Below are 23,721 nucleotides of genomic sequence, written 5' to 3' on the forward strand. Positions count from 1 at the left end.
AAAAAGTGTATATTTCCTTCCAATATAACAAATATGGAAACAGAAGTGCCTCAGGAAAATCAACATACTTTGCAAGGTGGTCAGCTGCTCGCAGGTAGAACAGTATCATCACTGCTATACAGATAGAAGCACTAAGAGAATAGGGATATTGGTTATGGAAAGTATGGAACTGCTTTTAATTGACAGTGCCTATTCCCTGGGTGAGATGGGGTTGTGCCAGGATAGAATGAGGAATTGAGTTCTGGATAGGGCTACATCATATGGATCAACTATGGCTGATACCCATAGTAGCGTGGATCTAGTAATATAGGTCATTATTTTCAGAGTTGGGGATTTTTACTCACAGAGGCACTTACCTGGATGAGGGAAGGCGTACTGTGGTAAAAAGGTGTTGAGGAAGGTTTACCAAATCATGCCATCAATGTAGAACAGCTATACCAAGTGTAGGCGCTGAACATATACAACTAACTATCCATAATCCTGGATTATGTATCTAGAACACAAAATATAAATGTCCCTATTGTTGTGTAAAGTCTCAGCTAACATTTTCTAGAAATGTTTAGGTTCTTGTTTGCGTGGCTTTCATGCTTTACATGGCCATCTTCTAAAGATGGGATGCCACTAGAAGTGCTGAGGGGATGCTCATCCTAAATTAGTTATTTTGTGTGATGCAAGTTCCAGTGGAATTATACTCATCACGTCCATCTTCCCAGTGGTGGAGCACAGAGGTCCCCTCCATCATGAACACCACATTCCTTTACACTGAACATCAGGCATGGAATGAGTGGAATTGTAAGACAGGCACATGAGACTTCTGCATTTTTATGTCAGATCACCTGTTACACCCCTTTCCTGAACCAGACCGTTGTTTTTTGGGCACAAAGGGAAATTGACTATTTGATAAAACTATCAACAGTCTATGATATTTTTCACACAGTTATCTTTTCTTGTAAACCCTGGACTTCTTATACCATAAGGAAGACATGTTTCATGATCACTTGCCCAGCTGAATCATTATGGTCAAAGGTGAATGCCAGTGGTGCCATTTTAAGTGTGTTTCCTCGTTTGTAATTACAATTTTCATAAATCAGCCTCATCAGGTCAACTTTGATGGCGACAGACTTGAATAATCTTGCAGACTTCTCTCTGAATCGAGCTCTCCCAACATTAGAGGACTGTAAAAGGCTGAGCTGTAAAATATGTTTCTGTTCATTCTAAAGAGACCTGTGGTCTAATGCAATAAACTGAGGCATTATATTCATCACATCCATCTTCTCTATGGTGAATCATAGAAATCCGCTACATCTGAAACACCACATTGCCTTACACTAAACATGAGGCAAGCAGGTGAGGCCTCTGCTGTTTTATGGCAGAAGACCTCTTACAGTCTTCCTCAATCCAGCCAATTATTTTTTGTCCACATTGAGAACTAGATTATTTTAACCATCTCTTGGCAATGTACGATATATTTGCTGAAGTTATATTTTTCCTCTTAAAATCTTGGCTTTCTACAAACTAGGCAAGAAATGAATCATGCTCACCTGCACAGCAGACAAATCACTGCCATAAGTTAATTTTACTAGCTCTTTTGGAAGCGGGTACCATCTTTTCGCGGTAAGCTTGATAATGATGGTTGGGCAAGATCTAATAGACTTCCTCTCTCTCAGTGGAGATTTCTGAACATTATAGCACTGCAGGACATAATAAGTTATATATGGTTATGGTATAATTACTAATATTTACTTGCATCATATTCTTGGCACCCAAACCTTTTTACCAACATTTTATTAAAACATTTTCCTAAGCCATTGAACATCCTGTATTATGCAGACTATGTCAAGAAAGCAAAGCACATTAGAATCTCTATGAAAGACAAGATTATTTCCATACAAACTATGATATATCATGTCAAAATGCAACAGAGATTTGAGGAGTTAGGCAAATAGGCTCTGTGCTAGCCCTACTCTCTTCAAAAGCTAAACATTGGTCAAATGGAAAATGAGTTTAGTTCAGAAAAGCAGTGGTGTTAATGCAGAGGTGATATTTCTTCTTACCTTTGCCTATTCACTGATTTGTTTTACTTGAAACTCCTGTGACTTATTGTAAGAGGCTAACTTAGACAATCATAGAAAGCTCGGTAAGTGGTAGATGTGGAAAGCAACCTTCGCGCTTAGTCCAGAAGGAGTGTTAAGCAGCTTTTGTTTATCAGAACTAATCATATTGTGTAGGTTAAATAAAAAAGAACCACACGGTGTAGTTCTAAAAATAGTGATATTTATTATACACACTCACTAACACATTAGTATATCTCCTACCTGGAGATATCAACACAGTACACACGATATTTTAAAGGTAAACAGGTAAGTAAGCACAAATATGCAGTGGTCTCCAGGGGAGGGCACACCATATACTAAAGATGTGGAATGCGAACTGCGACAGAGATCGAGACTTTGACCAGAAGACTAAGAAGAGATGGACACATAAGGAACCACCCAAGGTAAGTACCCAGGAACTCCACAGACGCTGTGTGCAAAGTGGAAACACAGCTGTATACTCAATACAGGTTAACAAGAAAGTCACGGTCGCAGTTTTCAAGAAGAAGGACCCTTCCCAGTGGACCCTGAAGAAACCCCGTGGAAGACAGAAGGTTGGGGAGTCACCTCACTCGAGGATACCCTAGGATCCAGGATACCAACACCAGGGAAGCCAGGTGCATAGGTGAGAATTGATGTCGGAAACAGCCATAGACCATAATGGAGGATTTCAGAAGAGATGCAGCTGCCGGAGAAGGTGAAAGAGTCCAGTGGAATTCAAGGATGGACCCTTGAAGAGAAGTGTCTGCAGGGAGGACAAAGTCTATGCCACTCGGAAGTGACCAGGAGGCACGGAAGACCAGTGACCATGATGACTGAAGATGCAGGAGAGTTGATGGTGACCTTGTCACTGCAGCTGTGAGGTCCAAGCGATGCTATGGAATAACAGGAGCCATTCACAAGCTGTTCCACGTCGGAAGTCAAGATCCAGGGGGGTCATTGTTCGGCGGAAGCACCAACATACTTTGGCAGCAGCAACAAACATGGTAAACAAAACAGGTACAAAGTTGGATCCAGCAAGGTCCAATGAACTCACCAAGTGCAGGAAAGTCAGAGCAGGCCCCAAGCATGTAAGGGAGCCCACCGAAGCCAAAGAAGACCCATAAGAGGACCCGCAGGCCGAAGGCACAGGAATCTCAAGAGGACCTCGAGCAGCTCACCAAAGATGCAGTCCCATGGTGCAGAGGATGTGGTTAGGTAAAAGATCTTGGCAGCAATAGATGCTGGAGGCTGGAGCTTCGTGTTGCCCGAAGATCTCTGGAGGACAGAGTCAACAAGCATTGGCAACGACCAGTCTATGAGGTGCACAGGGGTTTTCTGTTCCAGTAGTTCCATCGAGGGATACTGGCCTCAAACCTACCAAGAAGACAGTGCAGGCCTCAATGGAGTTGCAAAATCACCACCTGTGTTGCTGAGTCTTTTGGAGTACTAGGACGTCAAGAGCAGCAGACCCCTCAGCTTGGTTGAGGTGCCTGCAGATGCAGGAGAGTGACTAATTCACTCCAAGTGAGATTCCTTCAGGTGTCTTTGATGCCCACAGGCCTGGAGAAGAACCTGGATGAAGTACAGGCAGAGACGATGTAGAAGACTGGCAGGACGACAAAACCAGGAACAGCCGAAGTCTTACTTGATGTAGTCCCAGTTCCTAGGTGAAGGCCAACAAAGCCCAAAGTGCCAAGACTAAAGAAGTTGAAGTGGTTTCAGGTTTGAATCTTGTCTCACAACGAATCTGCAGAGAAACCCACAGGTAAGCCCTTAAGTAGCCTAGGGAAAGGGTTGGGGCGATTCAAGGATCACTCCCATAGGAGGGGCTGGGCAGAGGGGAGGATATTCCCATGTCCTTTGTCCAGTTTTGCACCAGAGTGGGAGCCAACAGCTCACTGAACTGGCTCAAACTGGATGCTGCAAGGAGGGCACAAAAGGTGCCCTTCAAAGCCCTCTGGTGTTGCTGGCAAGCACCCCCACCCCAGCCCAATACACTAAGTCCTGTCTGGGAGGTGGTTTCACCACCCTGTGACAGGAAACCTATAGTTCCACCTTCCCGTGCTCGAGCTTAGCTCAGCAGCAGGAGGGCAGAATCTTGTCTGTGGTCTGCAGGAGCACTAGCTTGCTGTTACACCCTGAAAGGATGGTACCGGGTATACTGGGGGGCTCTCATTGGGATCCCTCCAGTACATGGGAGCCTACATGCAACACTGAAATCAAAGTTGGGGTAGGATTCCAACATGTTTGATACCAAGCATGACCAGTTGTGGTGCAGCCACTATAAAGTTATACATCTTGTAATTGACTTGAACACCAGAAGCCAATTGTGGAGGTACCAAACTAATTACCATGAATTTAGGGAGGAAGCACAGTGACTGGGGTACTCATTAGCAGAATCCCAGTCACATTATTCAGAAAGCAGAATAACACTAGCAAAATGTGGCAGTAACCATGAACACAGATCCTACTTTCCTACACCTATTTTTATAGCTGGGGGGTGAATCAGTCCTCTTGAAGTCAAGAAACAAGGGCCAGAGGGACAACGTTTTTTTCGTTTTGCTAACAGCACAATTCGCAGAATTGGTCTGTTTACAACTGCAAAAATGCTCTTTTAAATGTACAAAGGGCAACCTGCTACTGAATCACAATTTGCATTAGCTATTTGGTATTTGAAAAGGGTGCGTTTAGAGCGTCCATTGTCGGTAGTATGTATTAATGACTTGTTACCGAATTCCTGTCACAAAACATTAGGGGCCTTATTCACTGAAAGTCATAACATTCAACTATAGGTATCCACAAAGGGTATTTACTACTCGCAGCTACTTTGAGAATACCAAAATTAATAAAGTTAGATTTTCGTCTCAGTTTACCTTTGTGAATCAGCCCCTAATACTTTACCACCAATTAAAAAGAGGTGGCGACCGGTTTTCAAATTGGAATGGGTCCCCAATAGACCTCTTTTTCTTTAAGAAAGCTAAAAAAATATTTTCAAGTGTAGGCAGTGGTCCCACTTCCTACTCGAAAAAATGAAAGTTACTTTTTTAATTTTTAATTTTTAAATGCACCCCTTTTCACTTTAAGAAAAATGGCGTGCATTCAAAAATGCTTGCTTTATTTAAAAAGCAATCACAGACATGGTGATCTGTTGACCTCTGCAGGCCCCTATTCCCGTGATGGCAGTCATTCCTAATGGATAGCAAATTGCAACCTACCTCATTAATATTAATGAGGTGGATCGATTTGTGACTCACTAGGAATCACTAAGTAAGAAATAAAATGTTCATGCATTTAGAACAGCGATTACCAAACAGTGATTCTGAAAAAAATGCTTTTTGGAAATCACTATGCTAAAGGTATGCACATCGGGCCCTCAGAGATTTAAGAATCAGGAACTGAAAGCAGCAGAGCACTAGCTACCTAACTAAAGGGGGGCCATAATATGAAATTTCTGCGAAAAAAAATAATTTAACGCTGATCACCCTACTAGTCTTGAAGGGTTAAGATTAAACAGGGAATGTTTAGTAAAAGTTGATGTGGAGAATTCTAAGAGAATACTTTGAACAGCCTTATTTTTGCTAAGTTGGGTGGGGTTGATATTGAATACGACATACCTTAATTTCAACATTGCCATTTGCTCAAGCCTTCCTCTGCTACAGCCTTCTCCATATTGCTATAATCCAGTCATAAAATTTGGAAATACTATCAGATTCATTATCAAATGCATTTTCTTTATTGTGATCTTTGTAGCAGATTTCACTCATATTTGGCTCAATGTATTTATGAATTAATTGAAACTACTGTCCGATTTTCAGGACAAAACTATTTTTCAATCAAAAATGTGGCAAAAATGTGGCATTAACCCCATAATCATTAGGTAAGTGTTCAAACTATTTGACCATTGAAGAATACTCAATAGCATACCACTTGCTTCTTTGAGTCAAAGGCAAATGAGGCCTTTTATTCAGTAAACGAGGATATTGAGTTTACATCTGATGCAAATGAAAAAGAGTGACTTTTTTGCCATATATTTTCAACTATGTCATATGAATAGCAAAGGTTTTTAAGTAAACACTTAGATCAATTTTCTTGGGGTCCTTTATTGTTTCACTTTTAATCATAAGACCAAGCATATATTTACCTACAATTGTAGGTCCTTCATGTGCTGTACATTCACTCACCCTGAGTCTCTTTTAATTTCTATGGCCCAAACACACACCACTTGCTCAAGGGCAAACCCGCCACAAGGTGTACAAACATGAACTCCAATTAGGAACAAAAATTTGGTCCTTGGCCCATGTCCAACATGCTGTTTGGCACAAAAGTAAGCAACAAACACCCTTGTGTCCAAGCTTCCTATGGCGGTTCCCTCATAATCCAATTCATTTTAAGAACTGTTAGAAATGGGGTTTCTAGCTGGCAGAGGTATGCCTCCTGTCCAAGTAGGTACCACCACTCTAGTCAGGGTAAACTACGTACACCAAAAGATAACCTGTGCCCAGCCTCTTGTAGCTTGGAACAGAGCAATCAGGCTTATCTAAAGAGATTCGGTGCTGACAGCAGTTGTTTCTCTCGCAAAGGGGAAGGAACAAGACTGTGTATTGGTGTTCTTCTCATGGGGCTGAGCAAGTGAGGAAGGGCCCCCTGTTGGCAGCGAACAACAGGCGAGTGATTAATAAAAGAGTTGCCATATTCAGCGTAGCATTGCTGATGTCTGGGAAATAGTGCACACAGAGACTGAAGGGAAGGCTATGCACGGTCAGCCTGCCCCTCTAGCAGTGAGATCTGGTGGCAGATGGTATCTGTGGGGTGGCTGCCCCCTTTCACTGGACTCAGGGTGGCAGAGAGCTGGTGGTAGTGTCTTAGCACAATCCAAAAGAGAGAGAGGCCTAATCACGTAAAAGACATTATTGTGCTCACAACACCTTCATTAATACTATGGTGAATATACAGGCGGTGGAGGCATTCACTGCACAAGGTGCTTCGTTGGCACAAGCGGCTAATGGGAAAGAATCGGTAGAGAGAGTGCTGCTGTTCTTTGAAGCAAATAAAGTAGACAATGCACAAAAGAGGGTGCTGATCCTTCACCTAGCGGGAGAGGCACTTACAAAATCTCAAAGTCCATTATTGAAGCAGCTTCCATGACGCACCTCAACGTCATAGCAGCTATCACCACACATTTTGAACCAGGAGTATGAGAAGTTTATGTTTCTCCAAGCAGGTTGATGACTCAATAAATCAATGTCTTTCATGTATTTCATGCATGCCTGAAGGAAATTGCCTGCATGTGTTGCTTTAATTATGAAAATGAGGAAACAATAGGGCAGATCATTCAGGGATGTGCATCTGCAAAACTCCGGGAGTGAATACTAGAAGAGTCCGTAAAGTCTCTAGAGGGCATCCTAATGCTGGGCAGGACAAAAGAACTCTCCAGATCCTGTGCAACTCACATGGAAGAGGTACTAAAGACCCCAGTGAAGACTGAACCAGTAAACAGTGTCACTCAACACCCCACTGCCAAACAAGGTGGGCAAGATGGTAGCAACCCCCAGACCTGTGGACCTGTGGGTACAGCTGGGGAAACAGTCATTGCCCCTCCGAATACCCGCCAGGGGAAAAAAGTGCAAAGGTGTGGAAAACTCAATCATTTCATGAGAGTCTGTCAGTCAGGAAAAGAGCGAGGGCAGCGCACCACCGTTACTGCTATCCCAGAATTAAAGGAGAGGGGCACTGATATAGATGATGATGAAACTGAAAAACACACCATCCACTCTGTTTTCACCATTGGCACTGCCCCCAAACCAAGCGTTGCCTGCTGCATTGCCAGATAAGAGTCAGAGATCTTATTGCTACTGCTGTGATAGATACCCGGTTGACCATCAGCATCATTTCTGCTGAAGCCTACCATCAGCCCCACAACTGCACCCCAAGCTGATGAAGGTGTTTGCCAATGGCCAAGATAAACCCCTGGTGAAGCAAGGCAAATTCAAGGTTACAATATCAGATGGGTCCCACTCGATGGAGTCCTATATATAGGTTGCAGAGGAAGGCCATGGAATGCTCCTTGGCTGTTGGGCGGACGAAGATCTTGGCATTGTAACCTTTGCTTTTGGTATACATCAGAAAGCTATGGCTCACATCCTCTGTGATTTTCTCACCGTCTTTGAAGGAATCGGGTACCTGTAGGTCAAGGAGATCCACCTGTATATTGACCCGTCTGTGAGGCCAATAGCCCTCCGACATCGATCCTTTGTGTTTCATTTGAGACTTTTGATAGAGAAGGAATTGGACAAGCTTGAGACTGCAGGTATCATTGAGAAAGTAACAGGACCAACACCATGGGTATCACCGATTGTGGTGACATGAAAACCTAAACAGCCTAGTGAGGTGCACATATGCGAGGATATGCACATGCCCAATGTCACGATACAGAGGGAGAGACACTTAACACCTACTATAGCTGACCGATTGGTGACCTCAGCGGAGCCAGTTGGTTTTCAAAGCTGAATCTACATTCAGGACATCACCTGCTCATCCTGGATGAGGAATCTTGCTACATTACATATTTTTCATGTTGGTTTGTGGTGCTACAAACATTTGAGCTTTGGTATCTCTAGTGCCACTGAAGTGTTTCAAAACACTATTAAGGAATCCTGGTTAACCTTCCAGGTGTTGTAAATGTCAATGATGATATTTTAATCTACTCAAAGACCGTGCCAGCACACAATGCCAGATTTGGGAGAGTGCTCCACAGGTTTCAGAAGTCAGGTCTAACTCTTCATCACAATAATATTGAGTTTGAGCAGCAAAAAATGCAACTTTTTCAGATATGTGTTCTTGTCAGAGGGAGTGATTCCAGACCCCGATAAAGTTTGAGACATCAAGGAAGCACCTTACCTGCCACTGTCTCAAAAGTGTGACGTTTCTTAGGCATGGTCAATTACTGTGGCCAGTTCATCAGAGACCTCACTACCCTGACACAGCCTTTTCGAAAACCAACAAAATCTTTGGTCCCGTAGTCATGGGGTCCCGAGCAGGAAGCAGCTTTTCAGGCCTCTAGGGATGCTCTGTCTTCCAACAACATGTTGGCCTATTTTGACCCCCAGAAGGACATCACCGTAGCCATGGACACTGGCCCCAAAGGGTTGGGGTGAGCCCTGATGCAACAATACATGTAAGAGGATGAGTGGGTCCATGTGGCCTTTGTGAGCCGCTCTTTAACCCTCACTAAACAGAGATATTCTCATATTGAGAAAGAAGCCATAGCCATCCACTGCGGGTGTCGACATTTCCACCTTTATGTATAGGGAAATCCGTTCACTCTGCTGACTGATAACAAATCACAAATTCCTATCTTCAAAGTTATTGATGCCAAGCCACCTTCGCGAATCGAGAACTGAATGCTCCAATTTCAGGAATACAATTGTCATGTAGAGTATTACCCTGGGTCACAAAAGCTGGTGGACTATCTGTAGAGGCACTGTCGAATGGCTACCCAGGAAGAGGAATCCGACGAAACAGAGAAGCATGTATGATATGTGACAGATCGATCACGTCCCATTCTACTTTCTTTGGATGTTCTATGCCAAGCTACCAGCCAGGATGAATGCCTTCAAAAAGCTCTTGAGACCGCAAAGAGCAATCCGTGGCATACCTTTAAAAAGTACTGGTCCTTGCCTACATCCGAGGCATGGTGAGTCAAGGAAACCTTGTATCATATTTGCCAAGAGCTGAGTGCTGACCCGAATGGGTGCCTTTTGCGTGGACATCGTCTAGACATACCCGCTGCCCTTGCTGATAGAGTTATCCGAATTGCCCATGCAAGAATCAACTGCACACAAAAGTGTGGTTTCCTTTGATGGATGAAAAGGTATAGAAGGTGGTCAGATCCTGCTCATGGTGCCAAACAGCTGGTGATGCCAGTCCTCCACCACAAGTAGTGACTGAAAAGGGGCTGCAGCAGCCGTGGGTTTGTTCCATTCTTGATTTTGGGAGCCTCCCAGATGGGCTTCAAATTTTGTTATGATTAATGAATACTTCAAATATTCGGAGGTAGACATTCTCTCATCTCTGAATGCCAGTGAGGTACTGCCCAAGTTGGATAAAGTTATGACCACACATAGTTTAATCAAGGAACTGCACACTGACAATGGCCCATCTTTTCAAGGACAAGAGATGGCATCTTATCTCAACTCTTTGGGTATCACACACAAAAAGATTACCCTCAGGTGGCCCCAAGCAAATGGGAAGGCCGAAAGGTTTATGAGAACTTTGAGCAATGTCATCCGCATTGCTTCGGTGAGACAAAAGTCTTTAAAACCTGCAGTCTACTTCTTCCTGCAAGACTATCGCCAGACTGCCCATTCTACCACGGGGCGTGCTCCAGGGCATCAATCTGTGGGTGGAGTGCTACAAGACATAATCCCTCATCATCCAGGATGGTTTCTGGCTCGCATCAATAATCCATTAGTATATGATCAATAGAAGTCTCTGATCTGCAGGTGGGTGATGTAGCACTAATTCAAAATCGCTGCCCTGGCGGCAACTTTAGGTTACCATTTGAGCTAAATCCTTAGACCATCATTTCAGTGCACGGCACACGCATCACTGCTCAGTGTGAACATGAAACCATCACTCAGAATATTTCAGTGTTCAAAAGGTTTCATTAGCCCCTTCTACTGCTCCCCAGGAAATTACAATAAAACCACTGCCAAGGATGAACTGGAGGGTGGCAGTGAAGGAGACTATCCAGAATGGGTGTTGTCGGAGTGTAATACCAATGCACCCGAGGCTCCCAGTGGGGCTGAAGTTCCTTGGAGGAGTTCCCCTACCCAATTTTTTTTACATCAACCCTGCCACAATAACTGCACTAGTAACGGTCTTTGAAGTAACTCTGTGCCGTCTACTCGGCTGAGAGATCATTTGGTGTAAGATGGTTCATTGGTGTCAGGTAATGGGTTAGCCGTCTCAGGTATGTGACCTTAACCCAGTGTTATTTCAGGACTTCCTGCCAACATGTGGCCTGTCAGGTTCAGTTGTCAAGATTTATGTTTTGTTATAATTCTGGTGTGTTCTCTTTTTGTGTTTGGGGACAAATATAGTGTCGCTCCAGTGACGTAACAGAAGTAACATTGATTGGGATGTTCCACTCTGGGCACAAAAATGTCACAGGTGTGCTCCCCTGCGTGTATAGCAGTTTTGGTTTGTGCTGCACCGCATTCTGCTTAAACAATAAATACTCACAGGCTTGGTGTGGATGTTATATGAGACCCAGGCCGGGGTGGAGTTATATGCTGAACCTGTCTCTGTGTCTTTTGTTACCCAGGGCCTCTTGCCTACCCTCCACCGGCCATCCTCATCATGGTCACAGTCCAGAGCAGGTGCCGCATAGATTAAGCACAACAGAGCTGCAGCGTTTACATTGAAATGCGCTGGGTTCTGCCACTGCCACAGGAACTATGCATCAATTTCTGCTCATGCACTCAGCGAACATGTCAGTGCCTCTGAAGCAGGTATCTGGGCCCACTTCCAGTGAACAAGGTGCAAGAGCAGATGTAGGGACTTTGACAACCCTGAGTCTCTTAACGCAACAGGAGGCAAGCCAACAATCCCATGGAGAAAACTTTGGGGTGCAAGCGAAAGTCTAGCTCTCCCTCAACAGGGTCAGAGAGCAGTAGGCAGCAGAACAGCACAGCAGAAAAGCAAGCCTTCTAGGTCATCAGTCCAGCAGAGTGTTGACCTTGATGCAGCTCAGCAGTTTTTCTGACAAAGTCGAGTTGTAAGACCAGAAGTGTCTAACTTGGTGGATCAGAGACCCAGTACTTATACCCCTTTGTGCCTTTGAAGTGGGAGGTGACTTCAAAGTAGGATCTTTGAAGTGCACAGAGGTTTATTCTTTCCCGCCCTGGCTCCAGACTATCAGTAGGGGGGATAATCAGCCCTTTGTGTGGGGACAGGGAGCTGCCTATTTAGGAATAAATGTCAGCCCCCCCTCTTGTCCCGCCCAAGAAGAGCAATCAGAATGCAGATGAGTACTCAGACACACCTAACCTTCCTGTGTCTGCGCATGTCTAGAGGTAGTGAAAAAAGTTTAGCTATCACCCATCACAGATGTGTATTGGAGACGGGCTGCAAGCTTACAAGAGCAGAGAATGTCCACTTATCTGCATTCAGCATGGAGTAATGTCAGCAATGATGAGAAATTGAAAACTGCAGCAAAGAATGATAAATTGAAAGTCAGCAGAAGAAAATTAGATGGCTGCTGAAAAAATACATCAATGAATTCATGAACAATTCACAGAATCTGTGTGTCATAGAGGACTTAATAATTTGGCCAGTCTAGGTCCTGATGAGAACACTAATACCTGTAGTGGCTAGAAACGCATGGGAGTGTATCCCTGAGGATTTCTTCACAAAAACTTATTTGGGTTGTGGAAAATAATCTGAATGAAAATCCACTCTTGCTAAGTAACTTTGAAACCCCCAAGCATCTTCCAAGAGGGTCACGGCATTGAGAACAACTAGCCACCTCTGGTTTTGAATCAGTTGACTGGTTCTGAATGTTCCATTCAAGTTTATGTTGATGTTGTCCACTCTATATGGAATTATCACCTTATGTTGATGTTTATTTTTTTGATGCACAATGTATATTATCTCTTTTATTTATTTATGTTGTGTATGATATTTCAAATTGAACTGTCTTGTCCTGTGGGGTATATTTGTTCATTGAAAAGGCTGAGAAGTGTCCTTTCTCATGTCACATCAAAAGTTGATAATATGTTGTTTAAAATTTTACTGAAATAATTGTCAAATATATACACGGGCCACGAAAATAGATTCACGTGACGTGGTTTGTTTAAAGATGGAGTTTGAATTATCACAGTATTTGTTTTGGTTTTGTGAAACATTTCACAGAGTCCAATTTGGCTGTGGGTAAAAGGGCCCAACCCCAAAGTTCATCACTTTCTAAAAGTGGCATTTCTAAAATATTAATATTAAATCCAATATTACCAGTAAAGAGATTTATCATTACCATTGCAAAGATATAAAACACGACCAAGCTACTCCATTCGAATCAGGAATTACAGCTTAAAAGTGGATTAATTAATCCCCATTGTTAACCTCTGAGAGAAGTAGGCCTCACACCAATGAAAAATGAATGTACATGTTTTTCACTACCAGGACATGAAACACTGAAATGTACATGACCTACCTTTTACTTACACAGTGCCCTGCACTATGGGCTAACTAGTGTCTACCTTAGGGATGACCTATGTGTATATATAGGGGAGTTCCTGGCTGGGCAAAAAGTTTGAAACGCCAAGTCAAAGGGGCAGTGACCTACCTGCTGTAATGCCTTATCTGGTATAGACATGATTTAGCCGCATATTATTTACCCTTAAATTTCCAGGCATCAAGCTGCATCTGGAAGATTTCTGATAGCAGGACCCCTCGCGCCGATAGGTGATGTAGGTCACCTCTGCTTGACGTAGGCGTTAGGTTCATCGTCTTCGTGGCGTCCATGTCGTCTATACAGGCACCACCCTGGTGTGCTGACATCAGTACTTTTCCCGACTTTACACACCAGAAACGCAGAGCCATGAAGTGTGAAAAAACAACTAGGGCCATAAAGGGACAACAGCCCGGGCACTAAACCAATATGCAAAGCGGGAAGGGTGGGTGATTCAGTAAGGACTCTTCGGCTAGATCAAGTCAAGTCTCTACCAGATAAGGTGTTACCAAATGTAAGTAACTTGGCCATCTTATAGAGACATCTAGTCGCATATTCCTTACTTCTAAACAGATACCCAAGCAATGCCATCCCCAGAGGAGGGATTGCGGAAAGTTTTCAGACTAAGTAATCCTGCAAGACAGAGTGGCCAAAGAGGCCCTCCGTGTGGACTTGAGAATCCAGGCAATAGTATCTGGTGAACATGTGCAGAGATGCCCATGTGGCAGCTTGGCAGACACCACTAACTGGAACACCTCGCTGAAGAGCTGTGGTGGTTACCTTCGCTCCTAGCAGAATGGGCCCTGAGGTATTCAGGAGGCTGTTCCTTGACCAAGGTGTAACATATATTTATGCAGAGGATGATCCAGCATGAATTGGTCCTCTTCTGAACTGCTTGCACCTTCATGTTGGGATCGAGGTAGAACGATAACGTTCTTTTTCGGTTTAGACGGTGGAGACACTCTTCTTCCTTGGAAGGATGCGGAGGTGCATCCAAGGGAGGCAGAGTGAGTAACAGAGTGAGCCAGGTGGAACGGTGTTATCACCTTAGGCAGAAATGATGCCCTAGTTTGGAGCACTACTTTTTCTCGAAAGACAGTCAGGTGAGGAGGCTGAGATGACAGTGCCTACAGTTTGCCCAGCCTTCTGCAAGAAGTTATTTCCACTAAGAAGGCTGTTTTGATAGTGAGCAGCCAGATGGGGGCAATTGTGGAGAGGTTCAAACGGTGCACACATCAATAAGATAGGGACCCATCTAAGATCCCATTGGTGCATAATCAAATGGGAAAGGGAATGTGTGGAACAGATGAGTAAGCCCCTTCAAAAATCAATGTACAAGAGGAGACTTAAAAGTGATGGCTGATCTCGCGGCTGAAGGAAAGCAGACAGGGCCGATAGGTAGCCCTTCGGAGTGCCCAGAGCAGAGCCCTGCTGGGCCAGGGAGAGAATGAAAAGAAGAACATCTGTTAAAAAGGTAGACAAAGGGTCAACAGACCGTTCTGTACAGTATTCTCAAATGTTTTGCAATCAGCATGCGTATACTGACTTTGTGTAGGGACGCCTAGCTGCCAGTTTAACCTTACAGACTCTGGCAGGAAGGTCAAAAGCTGTCAACTGTCACTGCTCAATCTCCAAGCAAGGAGGCGGAGAGTGCACAGGGTTGGGTGAAGGACCCTCCCCGGCTACTGAGAAAAAAAATCCTCCTGAAGGGGCAGCCTGACTGAAGGGTCAATGCTCATTTGCAGAAGCTAGGGATACCAGATTCTCCATGGCCTGTCCGGAGCAATACGTTTGACTTGGGCCCGGCAACTCCTATTCTCCTTGAGTACTCTGTGTAGGAGTGGTATGGGCAGAAAGGGGTACAGGAGGTCCATGCTCCACTCGCAATAAAAAGTATCAACAAGCAAGAGCTGCTTTGGAAACTCCAACGTGCAAAACTGCTGACATTGCATGTTCTTGTCGGAGGCAAATAGATCTAACCAAGGCTCTCCCCACTGTTGGAAGAGACCTTGCACCACCTCCACATAGAGACGCCATGCATGAACCACAAGGCACCAGCGGCTGAGTTTGTCTGCTCTGACAGTCAGAGAACCTGCCAGATGTTGAACCACCAGGGAGATGACCTATTGTTCCAGCCAAGTCCAGAGACCCCTCTCCACCCTGCTTGTTGCAGTACAACATGGCAGTAGTGTTGTCTGTGAACACCTGAAAAAGGCTTCCTTTGAGGGATGGTAAAAATGCTTTCAGGGCCAACCGGATCACACAAAGCTCCTACAGGTTGATATGGAGCTTGGCTTTCACCGGAGACCAGATTCCTCTGATCTTCACCTCTCCCAGATGGCCGCCCCATCCCAGAATGGATGCATCAATCACTTCTGTGAGATCAGGGTGGGGCAGAGAGCTGGGACTGTCTCTGACTCAATCATGGTTTGTCAGGCCTTACTGCAGGTCATCTGTGGTTCCCGCAGATATCTGAACTAGGTCAGTGAGATTTCCCCAATGCTGTGCCAATTGGAACTTCAGCTCCCACTGCAGAGCCCGTATGTTCCATCTGGCATGGTCCACTGGTAGGATGCAGGAGGCCATGGGGCCCAATAGCCTCAGAGTCATTCTCACTGAAATCCAGGATAGAGGGTGAAACATCAGTATCATAGTCTAAATATCCTGGACTCGCTGCTTGGGAGGATAAGCCTGAAACTGCACCATGTCCAGAACTGCTCACATGAAATTGAGTCTCTGAGAGGGAGTCAGGTGTGATTTTGTCATGTTGATAGTGAACCCCAGCGAAATTCAGGCAGTTCACCATAGTCTGGAGGTGGGAGACGACTGCTTAGGACGAGCCTGCCTTCAACAACAAGTCATCAAAATAGGGGAAGACTGGGACCCCTGATCTCCGCACAAGGGCTGCGACCACTGTCATCACCTTGGTGAACACCCGAGGGGCACAGGTTAGGTCAAAGGGGAGCACGGTAAACTGAAAGTGCTCATTGCCTACTGTAAACTGCAGATAGCGATGATGGGCTGGCAGAACAGGTATGTGGAAATGGGTGTCCTGCAAGTCCAGCGCAACCATCCAGTCACCCGGATCCAGGGCAGACAGGGCCTGAGCAGGGGTGAGCATCTTGAACTTCTCCATTCTGAGGTAGTAGTTGAGGGCCCTGAGGGTGAGTATAGAACAGAGGCCGCCGTACTTTTTTGGACCCAGAAAACAGTGGAAATAGCAACCACAGCCTATTTCTGGCCCGGAATCCTCTCTATCGCTCCCTTGGCCAAGAGAGTCTGGACTTATTTGAGGAGTAAGGCAAGGTGATCCTCTGTCAGCCGATGGTAAATTGGAGACATTGATGGAGGTGTAGTCACAAAGGGGAGGGAGTAGCCCCTTTGGACTATTTGCAGCACCCACTTGTCAGAGGTGATATCTCACCATTTGTGGAAGTGATGACGTATTGTCCCACCAACTGGACGTCCATGATTTGGAGGGATCTGACGAGAAAGGATTTGCAGTGGAGTAAGGGTTTGTGGCTTGACCTGACTTCTGGCTACCCGACCCGCAAGGTCGGAGTGAATTGCATCCACGGCTCCTCAGAGGTTGTTTAACTTGTGGGTTCCTCTGGCTGGAATAGGGTTGGAATGGTTGGAACACCTTCTGTAGCCATGAAAGCGGCGAAAAGTAGACACAGGCTGGGATGAAGTGGAGAGGTCCATCGATCACTCTGCCTAGCAAGTCTGTCATTTCTAAGCCATATTGTGTGGCAAACTGCACTGCAAATCTCACATCTGTAATAACTCGGGCCACGAGAGCCCAGTCCTTCTACGAAACTCTGGGCAGCACTTGCACAACCGTATCCCATAACAAATGGGAGTAAAAGTCCAAGAGGCTAGGAGGAGGAGCCTAGCGCGTAACCAAGATGGCCGCGTAGGCTCAAGGCTCCCGAGGGCCTCCGCAACCTCCCATGTCTATCCTGAATTAATCCTGGTTTTTTCGACGGGCTTTTATTGATGAACTTGAGCTGAGGTGCCATCCGTTCTCCAAATTCAAATCGGGCCCGGGGAACCGGAATGGTTGCGATCTGAAGTTTACGGCCTGCTCCTGCCTCGGTCCCGAACTCAAGTTGGTGAGGTGCCCGGGTACGAAGTGAACAACAGCGGCATGCAGGGCCTGGCCTGTCACGTACCCCGCACTTTCACTTTCATTTTCGAACCTGCTTGCTGACATCGGCTGAGGGACCTTGCTGTTCCAGAGGAGCGTGGATGGTGGAGTGTTTGGCCTGAATCTCGGACTATACACAGGCTACAGTCCGTGACGGCTGTGGTCCCTTGAATTAGCTGTCTGGTCCCTACTCCTGTGCTGGCAGGTGCCGATCTCAGTGGTCACCGGACGATGGCGGCGAGGCTGGACGGAGATAAGCAGAAACCCAAGAATACCCGGCGGGGAGTTTACACCCAGGCTAATAACATGGACCGCTATGCACAGACAAAGGGATCCCCTGGTGGGTCGCATAAATCGCCGGAAAGATCCAAGGATGTCTCGGGCCTATCTGCTGACTTGACTTTGATAGACGTCATGGGCGCCATTGAGGAGATGAAGGCTGCAGTGGGTCAGCAGTTTGATACCCTGGCTCGTAAATTGGATGCGGTCCTGATCGATGTAAATCTGGTCAGGGCGGATCTGTCTAAAACGAATGAGCGGGTCAATGCTTTGGACCACACAGCGTCGAGCCTAACTGTGGACGTGGCCGCCCTGCAAACGGAGGTTCGTAGGTTACGGCTGGCCAGTGACCTAACTGACCGTCGACTTGAGGATTCCGAAAGCAGGGCCAGGCGGAACAATGTTCGTATAATTGGGGTACCGGAACGATCGAAGAACCCTGCTGCTGACCTTTTTGTGGAGGATCTGGTGGTCAACCATCTCGCACCCAAGGGGCTGAGCAAATTCTTTGCGGTGGAGCAGGCTCACAGAATTCCGGGTGGTGCGCCGAAAGTGGGTGCTACCCCGCGGCCTATAATTGCCCGACTTTTTAACTTTCGGGACAGAGATGCTATCCTTCAGGCGTCGTGGGTGAATGGGCCGCTAAAATTTGACAACTCTCACGTCAGCTTCTATCCAGACTTTACGCAAGCGGTACAAAAACAACGACTGGGATTCTTGGGCGTCAAACGGCGCTTGAGGGACATGGAGCTGAAGTATGCGATGCTATTTCCGGCCAGGTTGCGGGTTGAGTTCGAGGATCGCTCGCACTTCTTCGACCGGCCGGAGGCGGTTGGAGACTGGTTGGATACCCTGCCTCGGAGTCGAGATCGGGATGGTCAGACGGCGGAGAGTGGCGAGGGTTCGGCGGAACAGGACTAGAACTTTGGTTCCCGGTGATGGACTAGGCTGGTGACGTTTTGTACCTTAGCTCTATGGGACTCAAGTTTGGTGCAATATGCCCTTCAAATGCTCGGAGGTTGTGGAGAGCATATCGGGGCCCTTTCCTCCTTCAGGGTTTTTTTTTGTGGTTCAGTATATGTTAGGGCGACAGGCACACTGCAAGTTGGGGGGGCTGTTTGGGCTCAAGCAGGGGTGCAGGGAGGGGGGAGTTGTGGTTTGGTTATTGTGGGGGAGGGGGGGTGTTGGGGACTGTTTGTTTGTTTCACAAGGCAATATGAGGTTAGCTGCTGATTTGTCCTGGTTGTGTTCTCCGGGATGTGGGCATCATGCACGGGAGCGGGGTGGGGGGTAAGGGTTTGAGAATACTTTCGTGGAATGTGAACGGACTGGGGGATAGGATCAAGCGCGGGGTGGTGTTGCAGTTTTTGAAACGGATCTCGCCTGACATTGTTTTCCTGCAGGAGACACATCTGATTGGGAACTCCTTCCATGCCCTGAATAGGCGGGGCTATCGCCTTGCTGTTCACTCTGGTTTCACTTCTGGCTCTAGGGGAGTGGGTATCTTGGTCAGGGCCTCTCTCTCGTTGGAGGTGGACGAGGTGCTCCACGATGATAGAGGGCGATATGCAGCATTGGTGGGGAGATGGGAGGGTAGAACTGTTTCGCTCGTTGCTGTCTATGTGCCACCGGGATTGCAGACGGCTACATTTGCTGATTTGGGGCGTTTGGTCCTGGGACTCCCTGGGGGGGTTCTGGTGTTAGGGGGTGATTTTAACGCTGTTGTATCCAGTATAGAGGACCGTCACCCCCTCAGGGATCTCCCTAGAGCCCAGGCCTGGCTGGGTGGCTTTCTAGATACTTTAGGACTTATAGATTGCTGGAGACGGATGCACCCGGGGCAGGCACAATACACCTTCCACTCGGGGGCCCACGGGAGTCTCTCGAGACTTGATTATATACTTATGCCGGCGTTCCAGGCTGGAATGATCGGGGAGGTGCGTCATTTGGCCCGAGGTATTTCTGACCATTCCCCTCTATTGTTGCAGATGGAGGTTGTTCCTGGGGCAGAGGGAAGAGTAGCGCCAATTAACCCCTGGTATTTACGTAACCCTAATATTCGCGCGGAACTGGTTAAGTCCATTGATCACTACTTCGACGATAATGTAGGGTCAGTGTCGTCTGCTGTCTCCCTATGGGAAGGTTATAAAACGGTGATCCGGGGGCATGCCTTGTCTCTTATTTCCCATGCTAGGAGGTGCGGGAGGGAAGAGGTGGTTCGCCTGGAAACTGACATCGCTGAGATGGAGGGGGATTTGGAGCGGGGTGTTACGGATGAGAAATTGCACATTCTCAGCCTTAAACAGTCAGATTATAGAGCGCTGGTCACGGATACTGCTAAAAGGATGAGTAGAGAGCAACAAGGACGGCTGTATGATGTGGGAGATAAGGCCGGAAAGTTGATTGCTTGGTTGGACAAGAAGGAGAGAGCGAGTAGAGTGGTGCCGGTTGTGGAGAGAGTGGATGGCGTGTGTGTGACTGACCCGGTAGAAATTGTTAACTGCTTCGCGGATTACTTCCGTGGGGTATACTCTCCGGTCTCTGGGCGTTCGGAGGAGGACTCTCATCTGTTGCTTAGAGATATTGCATTGCCGTCCCTCTCGGAGGCTGATAGCATATTGATGGAGGCGAAGTTGTCGCCGGATGAGATTGCTTTGGCCATTCGCTCGATCGCTTCTGGTAAGGCCATGGGTCCCAATGGTCTCCCCATTGAACTATATAAGTTGCGTCCAGATAAGATAGCACCGTACCTCCGTGACATGTTCCTCGCTGCACGGGCGGCAGGCTCCCTCCCCCTTGACCAACGTCTTGCACCATAGTTGTGATACATAAAGAGGGGAAGCCGCGAGACCGCTGTGCCTCCTACAGGCCTATCTCGTTGTTGAACGCGGAACCCAAAATTCTGGCTAAGGTATTGGCTAATCGTCTGGTTCGGGTCGTGGGCGACTTGATTCATCAGGACCAGTCCGGTTTTATACCTCATCGTAATACCGCCCTGAACCTGAGGCGGTTGCATGGCGTGCTTGCTAGAGCGGAGTTTATGCGTGAGCGGGCCATCTTGGCGTCTTTGGACGCTACCATGGCGTTCGATACTTTAGAGTGGCCGTATATTTGGGCTGCATTAGCGAAGTTCGGGTTTGGCCCTGAATTCATTGGGTGGGTAAAATTACTATACGCTGACCCATTGGCGCAGGTTGTGGTGAATGGTAGGGTGTCGGCTCCCCTCGCGCTGGGGAGAGGTACGCGACAAGGCTGTCCGTTGTCGCCCCTCCTCTTTGCACTTTCTTTAGAACCTCTCGCTGCCTGGTTGCGTTGGGAGCCGTCGTTGCGGGGCATTAGATGGACGCCGGAATTTGAGGACCGTGTCTCCCTTTATGCGGATGACATCCTTTTGTATCTCACCTCTCCTCGAAAGTCGCTAATTGTATTGGTGGACGTATTGAATTCCTTCGGTCGTAATTCTGGCCTGGTTATCAACTGGGCCAAGTCATGTGTTTACGTCCTCTCGGGCGAGGCCCCCCTCCTGCCGCGGGGATGCCCTATTCAGATTGCTACATCGGGGTTCAAATATTTGGGAATCTTCATATCACTGGACCCCGCGGTCCGCTATGAGCGAAACCTTCTCCCTCCACTCCAGCGATTGAAGGCCGACGTCGCGAGGTGGCGACGGCTTCCGCTCTCGCCGCTCGGACGGGCGGCATTGTTTAAAATGATGTCGCTGCCTCGCTTCTTGTACGCTTTACAAAATACGCTAGATGTCGTGCCGGCCCGTTACTTCCGTGAGGTGGAGGGTCTTCAGCGCCAACTGTTTTGGGACGGGCGACCGAGGATCGCTCTCGCCAAGTTGACACTCCCTTGGTATGATGGGGATGTTGCACTCCCCGATATTAAAAGATACTATTGGGCGTCTCAGTTGGCGGCGGTGAACCACGGGATATACGGTCCTGCTTTGAATCCGGCCTTCGAGATGGATAAGTTATTACTTCCGGGCGGGGATTACAATAGGGCACTGTATTCGGCGACTCCGGATGCACGGTTGACAGGACCAACGCAAGTTGCGGTACGCGTGTGGCATGCGGCGAATGCTGCGATGGGGTGGAGGGATCGCTTGACTCGAGCGACGCCGTTGTATGCCTGCCTCCTAGCGCTTGGGTTGTCTGTGGAAAACGAATGGCTTTGAGAAATGGGATATGATTGGTATAAGTAAGGTGGGTGACCTCTGGGCGAAAGGGTCCTTTAAAACGTTTGAAATGCTCAAAACTGAATACAAATTAAATGATAGGGAGTACTTTCTATATGCACAGGTCTACCATGCGCTGTCTTCGGTTTTTCCGGATGTTGCTGCTATCCCAGAATATTCCCCGTTGGAAGATAGGGTGTTAGATGGCTATGTGCCCGACAGCACTATTTCTCTGATTTATAAAAAACTTATTAATGATCGTACGGACTTGCTGACCCATCTGTGGGAGCCGTGGACAGCCGACGGATTGGAACTGGACGATGAGGATTGGGTATCGGCGGTGGCCTCCCCGAAAGAGGTGGCGATCCCGGCCCGCCTTAAATTTGTGAAGCTGAAGATACACCATAGAGTGTATGTCACAGAGCCTGGTTTGATACGTATGGGTTATTCGAGGGATGGAATGTGTAAGCGTAGCTGTGGCTTGTTGGGTACCTTTCTTCATATCCTATGGGAATGTTCGGGGGTCGTACGATTTTGGAACGGGGTACATACTGTAATGGAGGAGGTCACGCATGTTGCTTTGTTACCAGAGGCCAGGAGGTGTTTGCTGAATGTCTGGGAACCAAATGACTATAATACGGCGCAGACGCAGTGGGTGACTTTGGGGTACCTGGTGGCTAAGCGTAATATCGCACAGTTGTGGGGTTCCCCGAGGCCGCCTACGATTTCGGTATGGAAGGAGAATATGGATTGGTGTATGTTCAGGGAAAAGACGGTATATGTGGCGAGAGGCAAGCCTGGGAGGTGGACTAAGGTGTGGGGTCCATGGAATTCCTATAGTGGAAATATCTGCGCTCCGCCTCTGCCGCGAGAGGTCGACGTCGCTTTGTCCCCCTAGCCGCACATTCTACATAATTGTGTATGCTTTGTCCTCTTCTCCGCCGCCCCCCACTACCACCTCCTGTCAAGAGTTATTCCAGATAACGTGGATCTTCCCCCGTCCTGGGGAGTGCACGCTGCTATTTCGGACTCTCATTGCCTTGTTTGTGTGTTATTGTTTGTTTTTAATAGAAAATATTAAACCGTCCTTTTTGATCGCCCTTGGACTGTGGCCGCGGCCTGTTATAAGTGCTTATGAACTTTCGGGAGCATTTGCTTCTGGCTCATTTGAATGTATGGCATTGCCTTGCTGGCTCCCGAGCTTTCTAGCGGCCGGCCCTTGTGGTTGTAGGCCCTTGTTTGTATCTTTTTAATGTGTAATAAAGGTTTCCTATAAAAAAACAAATAAAAAAAAAAGTCCAAGAGGCATCCGGTGTTTACTGACTGGAATGCTAGGCTTGTGGAAGAAAGGATCTCATTACCAAAGATGTTCAGCCGTTTGAATTCCCTGTGCAGAGGTGCGTAAGGAAATGCGCCATGGGAAGTAGTATCTTGGTCTACCAATCTCAGTGGGGTGGCGTGGGTGGAGAGGAAAGCTGGGTAGCCCAGTGCAGGGTGGTGGTGGCGGGCAGAGCTACTGTTCACAGGGGCACTTGTGCTGGGCTTGGACCAGGTGCTCATCAGAACATCTGTCAAGGCCTCATTAAAAAGCAGCAAGGACTTTGAGGAACAGACACCAGGCTGTAGGACCTCCACCAACACCGTAGGAAGCTACAGGTCCAAGACCTGTGCAGCCTTATACACCACCATTGCAAATGAGGCTCCCTCTTCCATAGCCAGGTTAGAGGGAGACAGCATGCCAGAATCTGGGGAAGTTTCCAGGACGCTGATATCACCCAAGTCCTCATATCAGTCCAGGTCTTGATTG

General features: G+C 47.2%; 1 protein-coding gene across 2 annotated transcripts in view; it reads right to left on the reverse strand.

Moving 5' to 3' along the window:
• Positions 1–23,721, reverse strand: part of LOC146802513 (uncharacterized) — a 139,098-nt gene that overhangs the window by 22,616 nt on the left and 92,761 nt on the right. Inside the window, exon 4 of one of the 2 annotated variants that reach the window (XM_085620442.1) lies at positions 1,542–1,691. The exons of the other annotated variant lie outside the window; for it this stretch is intronic. Within the exon in view, the coding sequence (XP_085476568.1) occupies positions 1,542–1,691 (150 nt within the window). The remainder of the gene's footprint in view (positions 1–1,541; positions 1,692–23,721) is intronic. 2 annotated transcript variants of the gene reach the window in all.

The sequence above is a fragment of the Triturus cristatus genome, chromosome 8 (assembly GCF_964204655.1).
Source record: "Triturus cristatus chromosome 8, aTriCri1.1, whole genome shotgun sequence".
NCBI classification, from domain to species: Eukaryota; Metazoa; Chordata; class Amphibia; order Caudata; family Salamandridae; genus Triturus; species Triturus cristatus.